The sequence below is a fragment of the Nerophis lumbriciformis genome, linkage group LG02 (assembly GCF_033978685.3).
Source record: "Nerophis lumbriciformis linkage group LG02, RoL_Nlum_v2.1, whole genome shotgun sequence".
NCBI classification, from domain to species: Eukaryota; Metazoa; Chordata; class Actinopteri; order Syngnathiformes; family Syngnathidae; genus Nerophis; species Nerophis lumbriciformis.
Window position 1 is genome coordinate 16,195,231 of NC_084549.2, and position 11,699 is coordinate 16,206,929.

Consider the following 11,699-nt stretch of genomic DNA (forward strand, 5'->3'; position numbering starts at 1 on the left):
TTCACTAGTTTAATTTGTATCTGATACAGTGAGAGTAAAAAAGTAATAAAAACTGACATACAAAAAATGTGATCTAGTTAAATTCACCAATTTATTTGGAACACAACAAACCATCTAAACAATTCAAGCAATTAAGCATCTCCAATACAAAGTATTAAACACCAAAAAAACTATGGTAATATTATAATAAAAATTCAAAAGAAACAAAGAAACACAATGTGTGTCTAATAAGGATCGGGAAGAAGCAAACGCTTATAAAGTCCTGCCCTATTTAATCTAATCTCATTAGACAGGACGTATAATCTGATTCTTAATCATCAATACAATTCATAATCATTTGATACTTGACAGTTTAAGTATATTGATACATAGCATACTTAATTTTATTCACATGTACCCATAATAATAAAGCTCTCATCATTTCATCAAATGTAGTTTTTATAAATACATCACCCCTTTAAGATAGTTTCCTCCTCTTTGTTGTACCGACAATAGGACAGGGATTCTTATGACCCCATTCGTCACGGTTTACTTGACACATGAAACGTGACAAATTTGAGGGGGTGCACTATCCACTTTAGCCGCCAGATGGCAGTAGATTGTTCTTGGACCATAAATGATGATATTCTCAAAATACCTACTTGCCTACTAATAGTGTGTACTAACAGTGTAATCGGTCTGCTTCAGCACCGTATCATCTTTTTTATTATGATATCTTCAGGCCAAGTGGGTGACTGAAACCCGGCCATCCGAGAAGTGGCCTGAGGAAGGAAGACTTCTGTTTGAAAACTACAAGGTCCGTTACAGACCGGGTTTGGACCTGGTGCTGCATGGCATCTCCTGTGACATTGGTAGCACTGAGAAGGTTTGTGTGTATACAATAACATCATCGCATTAGCATTTGTATCACCTGACCATGTCCTTTGCATGCAGATCGGTATTGTGGGCCGCACGGGAGCTGGGAAATCCAGCTTGACCAACTGTCTGTTTCGAATCATTGAAGCTGCTGATGGTCGTATCCTCATCGACAATGTTGACATATCCAAAATAGGCCTGCATGACCTAAGAAACAGGCTTACCATTATACCACAGGTACACACAAACTAAGCCACTGTAACACAAAAACAGCTCCAAAATATGACCTGTCCAACTCTGTGGGTGTAGGATCCTGTGTTGTTCTCCGGAACATTGAGGATGAACCTCGATCCATTTGACCGATTCAGCGATGAGGACATCTGGAGAGTGCTGGAGCTCTCCCACCTTAAGGAGTATGTGGCAGAGCTGCAGGAGGGATTACATCATGAGGTTGCAGAAGGAGGAGAGAACCTGAGGTAGGTCCGAAAAATGCATACCGCAGGTTTTAAGCATTGGATTGATTGATTGATTGATTGAGACTTTTATTAGTAGATTGCACAGTACAGTACATATTCCGTACAATTGACCACTAAATGGTAACACCCGAATAAGTTTTTCAACTTGGTCCACGTTAATCAATTCATGGAAAACAGGAGTTGAGCAAGACCCTTTCATTCAGGGCTATTCAACTAAATTGTTCACGGAGGCCACATTTTCAGAAAGCAAAGGAACAGGGGCCGTGATTGTCCTGCCCACTAACATACTTTAGTTTGTCTATTTAACAGATAAGCCTGCATAATAGAGTGTATATGCGGAAAATAAAAACTACTAGCAGAAAAGTGATGGTCCTGCACAGTCAAGATTATCTACTAATACTACTACCATACTTGCCAACCCTCCCGGATTTTCCGGGAGACTCCCGAAATTCAGCACCTCTCCCGAAAACCTCCCGGAAGAAATTTTCTCCTGAAAATCTCCCGGAATTCAGCCGGAGCTGGAGGCCACGCCCCCTCCAGCTCCATGCGGACCTGAGTCCAGTGTGCGCACACAAGGAGACGAAGCAGAAGAACGAGACCATAGTCTAAGAGCGCAGGGGAGACACTTCTCCAGGGCCGATGTATGCTCGGGGCAACACCTTTCACCTTACCCGGCAGTGGGTCTCCACAGCGGACGACTTTAGGGTGAATGATGAGTCCAGCGATTAGTTGCAAATCTTGCTTTATTGATTGCTTGCACACAGCCAATCCAACACAAAACCAACTAGTCCCTCCCCGCACTCACGCTACGCTCCCTCTCTTCTCTCGCCCACACACTCACTGACGTCACTCACCTCACATGCTGTCACCTATTAAAGGGCCACACACACACATACTCTACTCTCATAACACACAGTACAGTTAGTAGAACAACTGTGTTTTCATTACTGTGTATTTGATAGGTGCCATTGCCCCGGAATTGTATTGCATTGTACTTTCAAGTACGTAGATGAGTGTTATGTGTGTGTATATGTGTAAATAAATGAACACTGAAATTCAAGTACCGGGTATTTCTTTTATATATATATATAATAAAATAAATAAATATATATATATATAGCTAGAATTCACTGAAAGTCAAGTATTTCATACATATATATATATACATATATGAATGAAATACTCTAGTTGGTGAATTCTAGCTGTAAATATACTCCTCCCCTCTTAACAACGCCCCCAACCACGCCCGACCCGCCCCAAACACGCCCCGCCCCGCCCCCGACCACGCCCCCACCCCCCACCTCCAGAAATCGGAGGTCTCAAGGTTGGCAAGTATGACTACTACTAATTCGAGAACTACTCCAAAAATGCATAATTAATTCAAAATTGTTATTTTTAATATTTTGTTGCATTAAAAAAAAGAGAGAGGACAGACTTGTGGGCCAGTTTGATGTGGGCGCTGTGGACTGCAGAGGGCCGCCTAATCCCCTTTACCCTCTGGGGACATTGGATTGTAATTATCTTAAAAGCCAAACAGGTCATAAAATTCCTTAATTTCTGAAAGGGGTAAAAACATTTTAGATTAAACATATATTTGTTTTACTTTTTTTCAGGCTTTTTGTCACAGGTTTAAATTAACAACTCGCGTTACGCAAATGTCTACTACCGTATTTTTTGGAATATAAATCGCTCCAGAGTATAAGTGGCACCGGCCGAAAATGCATAATAAAGAAGGAAAAAAACATGTATAAGTCGCACGGGAGTACAAGTCGCATTTTTTGGGGAAATTTATTTGATATAAAACCCAACACCAAGAATAGACATTTGAAAGGCAATTTAAAATAAATAAAGAATAGTGAACAACAGGCTGAATAAGTGTACGTTATATGAGGCATAAATAACCAACTGAGAACGTGCCTGGTATGTTAACGTAACATATTATGGTAAGAGTCATTCAAATAACTATAACATATAGAACATGCTATACGTTTACCAAACAATCTGTCACTCCTAATCGCTAAATCCCATGAAATCTTATACGTCTAGTCTCTTACGTGAATGAGCTAAATAATATTATTTGATATTTTACGGTAATGTGTTAATTTCACACATAAGTCGCTCCTGAGTATAAGTCGCACCCCCGGCCAAACTATGAAAAAAAACTGCGACTTATAGTCCGAAAAATACGGTATTTGACAACTGTTACATTATTTGATCAAAAGGCCTTCAAAGATTTAAAATAAAAGATTAAAAAAGCATTACATTTTTGGTATTTTTGTCTTATATTGACTATGGGATTTGGGCAAAGGAAGGAGGAACAAAATTATAATTCAAAATGTTTTTCTGCCTTTGGAAAAATTAAGGACTTTTGTGTCCTCTTAGCTATCGTACACCTGTGAAAGAATTGGACATGGACATTTTGAAACTCAACAAAAAAACCCTCTTCAGAAAAGTAACACAACAAAAAATAATGACCAAAAATACAGCAAAACTTCACTGAAAGGACAAAAAAAGTCAGTATTTGTCTCTTGAGGGATAACCACGAAAATATTTTTGCAAAAGAAAACATTGGATGAGTTTGGTGTGGAGGAACCCAATCAAAAACATTTGGTTTGAACTACAGCAGAGATTGTGAGCCAAGTCCAGGTGTGTTAAATGTCTTCATGGCTGCCCTCAGAGCTTGTAATTGTAATCGCCTTACATAACAGCCTATGTGTTTGATGTTTTTTTAACTTACAAATTGATGGATAACTTGCTTTGTAACCATATGTCAAGGTGATTAGCACTTATTTAAATATGTTGAATTTTTTAGAATACATGATAGAGTACAGAACATGTTTTTCTATCCTATTAACAAGTGTCTACTTGTGTGCCATATCTAAACACGCATGCAGCGTTGGACAGAGGCAGTTGCTGTGTTTAGCCCGTGCACTGCTCAGGAAGTCCCGCATATTAATTCTGGATGAGGCTACGGCAGCTGTAGACCTGGAAACGGATGACCTGATCCAGACGACCATCCGCAAGGAGTTTGCACACTGCACCGTCCTCACCATCGCCCATCGTCTGCACAGCATCATGGACAGCTCGAGGTAGGTGACCCTGCAGCTGTCTCCCACATTCTCTTAGACCAGGGTTCGGTAACCCAAAACATTGAAAGAGCCATATTGGACCAAAAATATAAAAAACGAATCTGTCTGGAGCCGCAAAAAATTGAAAGCTGTGTAAAAGTGTTATAATGAAGGCAACACATGATGTACATGTCTATATTAGCTCTAATAGCCTACTATCAAAATGACCATGTGTCGCAGGCTGAAGCAAATCTTTGTTGACAGAAATGTTGAAATGTAATATTTATTCTACACATTTTTACAACATTAGAAACCATTAGTAATTCAGAGGCTACTCAGAAGGTGAGATAACTCCTAGAAATTACTGGCCAAAGGTATAGATGTGTGTGTCCAAGTTAAAGGAAACGGCAGGCTTTCTTCTTTTAATAGATTTATTACAATCGTTGGCAAGCTAGGTAATGTTTGCTGTGGTCTGGAACAACATGGCACACAAACAACTATCTGAAATTAAATACAGATAATGTGTCATGAGACATGCAAATATACATTATATACAAAGAGGATTAAAAGTAAAGGATATTAAATGAACTCAAATATACCTACAAATGAGGCATAATGATGCAATATGTACATACAGCTAGCCTAAATAGCATGTTAGCATTGATTAGCTTGCAGTCATGCACTGACCAAATATGCCTGATTAGCACTCCAACAAGTCAATAACGTCAACAAAGCGCACCTTTGTGCATTCACGCACAGTATAAAACTTTTGGTGGACGAAATGAGACAAAGAAAGAGTGGAAGATTTTACATGTACCGTATTTTTCGGAGTATAAGTCGCTCCGGAGTATAAGTCGCACCGGCCGAAAATGCATAATAAAGAAGGAAAAAAACATATATAAGTCGCACTTTTTGGGGAAATTTATTTGATAAAACCCAACACCAAGAATAGACATTTGAAAAGCAATTTACAATAAATAAAGAATAATGAACAACAGGCTGAATAAGTGTACATTATATGAGGCATAAATAACCAACTGAGAACGTGCCTGGTATGTTAACGTAACATATTATGGTAAGAGTCATTCTAATAACTATAACATATAGAACATGCTATACATTTATCAAACAATCTGTCACTCCTAATCGCTAAATCCCATGAAATCTTATACGTCTCTTACGTGAATGATCTAAACAATATTATGTGATATTTTACGGTAATGTGTTAATAATTTCACACATAAGTCGCTCCTGAGTATAAGTCGCACCCCCCTGCCAAACTATGAAAAAAACTGCGACTTATAGTCCGAAAAATACGGTAAACAAACTGTTGCTTCACAGTCCACACTATGGTGAGTTCAAGAACCTGCGGAAATTAGTAGGACAAAAAGATGTTCACCAAATACTCTCCTCAGTGAAGAATACACACAAACATATTAAACATTTCTAACAATTGGGAAGGTTTGTGTCATGTTTGTCTTCAAAGAAAAAACATACTAAAACAAAACAATTATTTTTCCCTCATCTTTTTCAATTTCAATCATTGTTTTAAAATGCTCCAGGGAGCCACTAGGGCGGCACTAAAGAGCCGCGAGTTGCTGACGCCCGTATTAGGCAGTGAGAGCCAAGCACTAATAAGACGAATGGTTGGCGGATTATTTGTGTTCTTCCTCCACAGGGTGATGGTGCTTGATTCCGGAAGGATCGTGGAGTTTGATTCTCCGAGTAGGCTGCTTGAAAAACAAGGACATTTCTATTCCATGGCCAAGGATGCTGGGATAACACAAGCAGAAATCACAAGTCTATGATTTGTATGTTTTTTTTTTAATGTTTTGATGTATGATTCCAAAGGTTGTCTTGTCCGTGGATGTACTTGTTTGTATTTAAAGCAGAAACCATCACATTTAATGTGTAAATAATGTTTGTATATACAGTATACAAATTTGAATAAATATTTTTCTCAAATGCTGCGGGGTTGTTTAAATCTCGCATGACTTTGTACACTGCAAAAGTCAGTGTTCAAAAACAAGAAAAAAAAATACAAAAATGAGGGGTATTTTATTTGAACTAAGCAAAATTATCTGCCAATAGAACAAGAAAATTCGGCTTGTCAAGACTTTCCAAAACAAGTAAAATTAGCTAACCTCAATGAACCCAAAAATACCTTAAAATAAGTATATTCTCACTAATAACAAGTGCACTTTTCTTGGTAGAAAAAAAAGACACCTTTTTGCTCAATATGTTGAAAAATATTCTTAAATTAAGTAAATGCTAGTGCCATTATCTTGACATAATGATATGCGCTCGGCATCATGATTTTTTTTTTCATGCTTGAAGTAAGAAATTATTACATTAAAAAAGTAGTTTTATACTTGTGAGTGTTGATGACACAGCTTTGCAACAGTTGAAATTCTAGTTTCAAGCATGTTTACTCAATATAGGTAATAAAATCTCAGCAACAAGCTGTAATATCTTACTGAGATCATTTAGGACCAAAACCCTTAAAACAATTAAAACACTCTAAAATAAAATCTGCTTAGTGAGAAGAATTATCTTATCAGACAGAAAATAAGCAAATATCACCCTTATTTGAGATATTTAATCTTACTTAGATTTCAGTTTTTGCAGTGTAGGACATGATTATACCCCGCGCTCACCCAAAAATTCCCACATCCCAATTAGGACAAGCAGTATATGGATTGAATTATTTGTTGCGTAATATTCAAAATACTACATAAATATACATAAATACAGTAAGATATGAATCATAGTATATAATTGGTACAAAGGTTTAACTAACACGTGTACAAGGATATTTCACATGCCTTTACTGTGTATATAATTGAACAGTGTTTATGTTGTGTAGAAGGTGTATTTATAATATGTTGTGCAAAGGAAATGTCATAATTTTTGGAAGTTCATCTTGTATTTGACATTGTTTATAGCAGGGGTCGGCAACCCAAAATGTTGAAGGAGCCATATTGGACCAAAAATACAAATCTGTCTGGAGCCGCAAAAAATTAAAAGCCATATTACATACAGATAGTGTGTCATGAGATATAAATTGAATTAAGAGGACTTAAAGGAAACTAAATGACCTCAAATATAGCTACAAGTGAGGCATTATGATGCAATATGTACATATAGCTAGCCTAAATAGCATGTTAGCATCGATTAGCTTGCAGTCATGCAGTGACCAAATATGTCTGATCAGCACTCCAACAAGTCAATAACATCAACAAAACTCACCTTTCATGCACAACCTTAAAAGTTTAGTGGACAAAATGAGACAGAAAAAGACGTGGCATAAAACACGTCCGAGAAAGTTATACATGTAAACAAACTACGGTGAGTTCAAGGACCGCCAAAATTAGTAGGACAGAACGGGGCTCGCCAAATACTCGAATCAGTGAAGCATGCGTTTGATGTTTAAACAGTGTGCTTTATAACAATTAGGGACATTTGTGTCATGTTTGTCCTCCTACAGAAACCATATTAAAACAAAAAATAGATTGTTTTCCCCTCATCTTTTTCGATTTTTCATACATTTCTGAAAAAGCTCCAGAGAGCCACTAGGGCGTAGCTAAAGAGCCGCATGCGCCGCGGGTTGCCGACCCCTGGTTTATAGGCTTAGGCGCAATAAGTGTTCAACTTCAGCCTCAACCCTTTCGGTCTGCAACATGTTCAATTTATGAACGTCCAACTGTTTGAAACTAAATGACCTCAAATATAGCTACAAATGAGGCATTATGATGCAATATGTACATATAGCTAGCCTAAATAGCATGTTAGCATCGATTAGCTTGCAGTCATGCAGTGACCAAATATGTCTGATTAGCACTCCAACAAGTCAATAACATCAACAAAACTCACCTTTCATGCACAACCTTAAAAGTTTAGTGGACAAAATGAGACAGAAAAAGAAGTGGCATAAAACACGTCCGAGAAAGTTATACATGTAAACAAACTAAGGTGAGTTCAAGGACCGCCAAAATTAGTAGGACAAAACGGGGCTCGCCAAATACTCGAATCAGTGAAGCATGTTTAATATAAACAGTGTGCTTTATAACAATTAGGGAGGTTTGTGTCATGTTTGTCCTCCTACAGAAACCATATTAAAACAAAAAATAGATTATTTTCCCCTCATCTTTTTCCATTTTTCATACATTTCTGAAAAAGCTCCAGAGAGCCACTAGGGCGGCGCTAAAGAGCCGCATGCGGCTCTAGAGCCGCGGGTTGCCGACCCCTGGTTTATAGGGTTAGGTGCAATAAGTGTTCAACTTCAGCCTCAACCCTTTCGGTCTGCAACATTTTCAATTTATGAATGTCCAACTGTTTGTTTATGTAAAACTGTTTGTTTATTTTGTTGACCACTGACCGAAGAAATAATAAACTAACTAAACTAAACTAATCATTAAGTTGAAGAAAGCAATGTACTTACTGTATGAGAACTGATCAGAGGACCAACAAATATTGTATATCTCTGCCTGTTTCCTGATTAAATTTTTTTTTTTGATATTTAATCAGTTGTTGAATTATGTTTACAGTTAAAATTAATTGATCGGAGTAAAGGAATGTTAACACCCCCCCCCCCCCCCCCCCCCCCAAGATGGCGCCACTGGCTGCTATTTGCAGGAGCTCTTTGCTCTTGTGTATCCCCTTTTGACTTATTGATGTTTCCCTCTTGTTTTCATGTTTTTTTGTTTGCCTTTTGATTATGGACCTCTTTGGGGCCCCTCAAAAAGGGGTGACATTTTTATGACTTTTTTGTGAACTTTTGGATCTGCCTGCTGCGAGGAGCCTTATGACCATGGCCATGTTTGCACCGGAGACAAGCAGCTAGCTCTCTGCCACACCGGAGTTCGTGTGGAGAGACCGGAAGAGCCGGGGCTGCGGACCTCGCGCTGAGCGTCGGGAGCCACAAGAGTCACGGAGCCCTGGCTGAACGAGAACGGGTTCTCGCTCATCCGTGTGCACTGGACATTGGCAGCCTTTGATGAAGTTAGCTCTTTTGGTTGCTTTGTTGGGTGTGCTCCTGTTCAAGGCGATGTCGTGGAGCACCACAAAAATTGTGTTTTCGTTTTGTTGTTTGTCTATGCATGGTGCAATCATATGTGTGCAATATGTATTATTTATTGCTCTTTTTGTTGTTGTTGTGTTGTATTTTTGTAGCTGTATGTAGAAATGGTGCCACTGAAGTGCACTTTTAATGGATTGTATGTTCATTGTATTCTTTGATGTTTTCCTTTCGTTTTCCTCTGTTTTTTTTACCCATTTTTTGTGGACTTTTTGTACCTGCACTGTAATTTACCCATTGTGTGATGAATAAAGTCTATCCTACAGGTGTCAAACTCAAGGCCCGGGGGGGTCAGATGTGGCCTGCCACTTCATTTTATTTGACCCTCGAAAGCCTGGAAATAATATGTATAAATAAAGTACTGTAACTTTTCTTACTAAATGTATTCTTTCTTTCTATTTTGGGAGAAAAAAAAATATATGTACCACTTTATGTAATTGTGTTAATGTGAATATTGTCTAATTATGCAAAAATATATTATGAAACATTTAAACCATCTTTTAAATAGAAATAAATATTAATAATATTGATTTCAAATTGAGTTATCCATCAGATTGTGCAATGTAAAAGTAGCAATAGATTTCATGGTAAAATTGTGACATTTTCTGTGGTTTTTACGGCATTTTTCTCTGAATGAAAAAAACCCCAGTACTTTTTTAATGTAATAAACTGTGGTGTTGTTTTGGCATTTACAGTAATACACCGAAAATCTACAGTTGTTCATTTGCGGTTAAAAAAAACCACAAAAAAAACTGGAAGCTCAGGTGCCAACATTTTACTGTAAAATTGCAGTTTTGTTTTTTATTTACAGTAAAAAAAAAACTAATGCAAATTTTACAGTAAAATTCTGGCAACTGAGCTGCCTTTTTTTTTTTTTATCATAAAAACAGCAGTACTGTTTTCCCATTTATAGTAATATACACTACATTCTGAGGTGAAATTATTGCAACTTACCACATTTTTTTTTACATTTTAGTTTAAAAAAAATCTATTAATAAAATGCATAAAACAATTGTGTAATAATAGTATTCACTGTTAAAAGCAGCCCTTTGGGGCCAAACATAACTGCGATGTGGCCCTCGGTGAAAACGACTTTGACACCTCTGGTCTATCCTATCTTATCTTTTTTTTTAAATTTTATTTTCTAAACCTTTATTTATAATATGCAACATTTACACACAATCAAGAAATAATAATAATCAAAACAAGTACAGAAATAGTAAAAAAAACATAGTACAAAAACAGTACAAAACAGCGCCAGGGGGTTGCAAACTCAATAAAGTAACTAAAATAGAATGTAATATATATATATATATATATATATATATATATATATATATATATATATATATTGCATTCTATCTTCATATTTTCATATATATATATATATATATATATATATATATATATATATACACACATATGTATGTAACAAACTGTAAAGCCATAGGCTCACACAAGTTCCATAAATAAACCAAATTTGGAGCACAGCATCATAGTTGAGTTGAGTTTGTGTTTATTTCGAACATGCACGCATTCAACATGATACATCACAATTTCCAGTTCCTCTATTCAACATGTTCGAAAAGGAGTAGGAAGAAGCAGAGCTTATTTAATCCTACCCCTTTTCCTTTACATAGCATTTGCTAAAACGTTTGTTCACTTCCCGTTCTCAATTTATTTACAGTATACTCCATAAGTAATAACAAAACAAACAAATAAATATTTAATAATTGGTGAAGTAAGTTATATTTCATATGGTGAGATAAGTAAGATTATCTGGAAAATGAATGGATGGATGAAATAAATCCAGAATATTTATCATGGTTCTTCTTCTGTGTACTTTGGAAACACTTTAAGTTTGAAGAGTTTTCACAGCTTTTTTGGTTGTTAGAGGTAGAGAGCGTTTTAAAGTAGAGTTCTAGTTCTTTTTTAAAGGCGCAAAAAAACTTACATTTATGAATATAAAACTTAGCCAATAGTATAATGAGGTTGCAAAGGTAAAATTGAATAGTCTATCCCAGGGGTCGGCAACCCGCGGCTCTAGAGCCGCATGCGACTCTTTAGCGCCGCCCTAGTGGCTCTCTGGAGCTTTTTAAAAAATGTATGAAAAATGGAAAAAGATAAGGGGAAAAAACAATCTATTTTTTGTTTTAATATGGTTTCTGTAGGAGGACAAACATGACACAAACCTCCCTAATTGTTATAAAGCACACTGTTTAT

The 11,699-nt window shown here is 36.8% G+C and overlaps 1 protein-coding gene across 2 annotated transcripts in view; it reads left to right on the forward strand.

Moving 5' to 3' along the window:
• The window catches only part of abcc2 (ATP-binding cassette, sub-family C (CFTR/MRP), member 2), a 50,401-nt gene extending 44,032 nt beyond the window's left edge, over positions 1 to 6,369 (forward strand). For both annotated transcript variants that reach the window (XM_061946276.1, XM_061946357.1), the window contains 5 exons: positions 722 to 865; positions 934 to 1,092; positions 1,165 to 1,331; positions 4,226 to 4,420; positions 6,078 to 6,369. In XM_061946276.1, the coding sequence (XP_061802260.1) occupies positions 722 to 865; positions 934 to 1,092; positions 1,165 to 1,331; positions 4,226 to 4,420; positions 6,078 to 6,207 (795 nt within the window). In that variant the 3' untranslated portion in view covers positions 6,208 to 6,369. The remainder of the gene's footprint in view (positions 1 to 721; positions 866 to 933; positions 1,093 to 1,164; positions 1,332 to 4,225; positions 4,421 to 6,077) is intronic.
• The last annotated feature ends 5,330 nt before the right edge of the window (positions 6,370 to 11,699 follow it).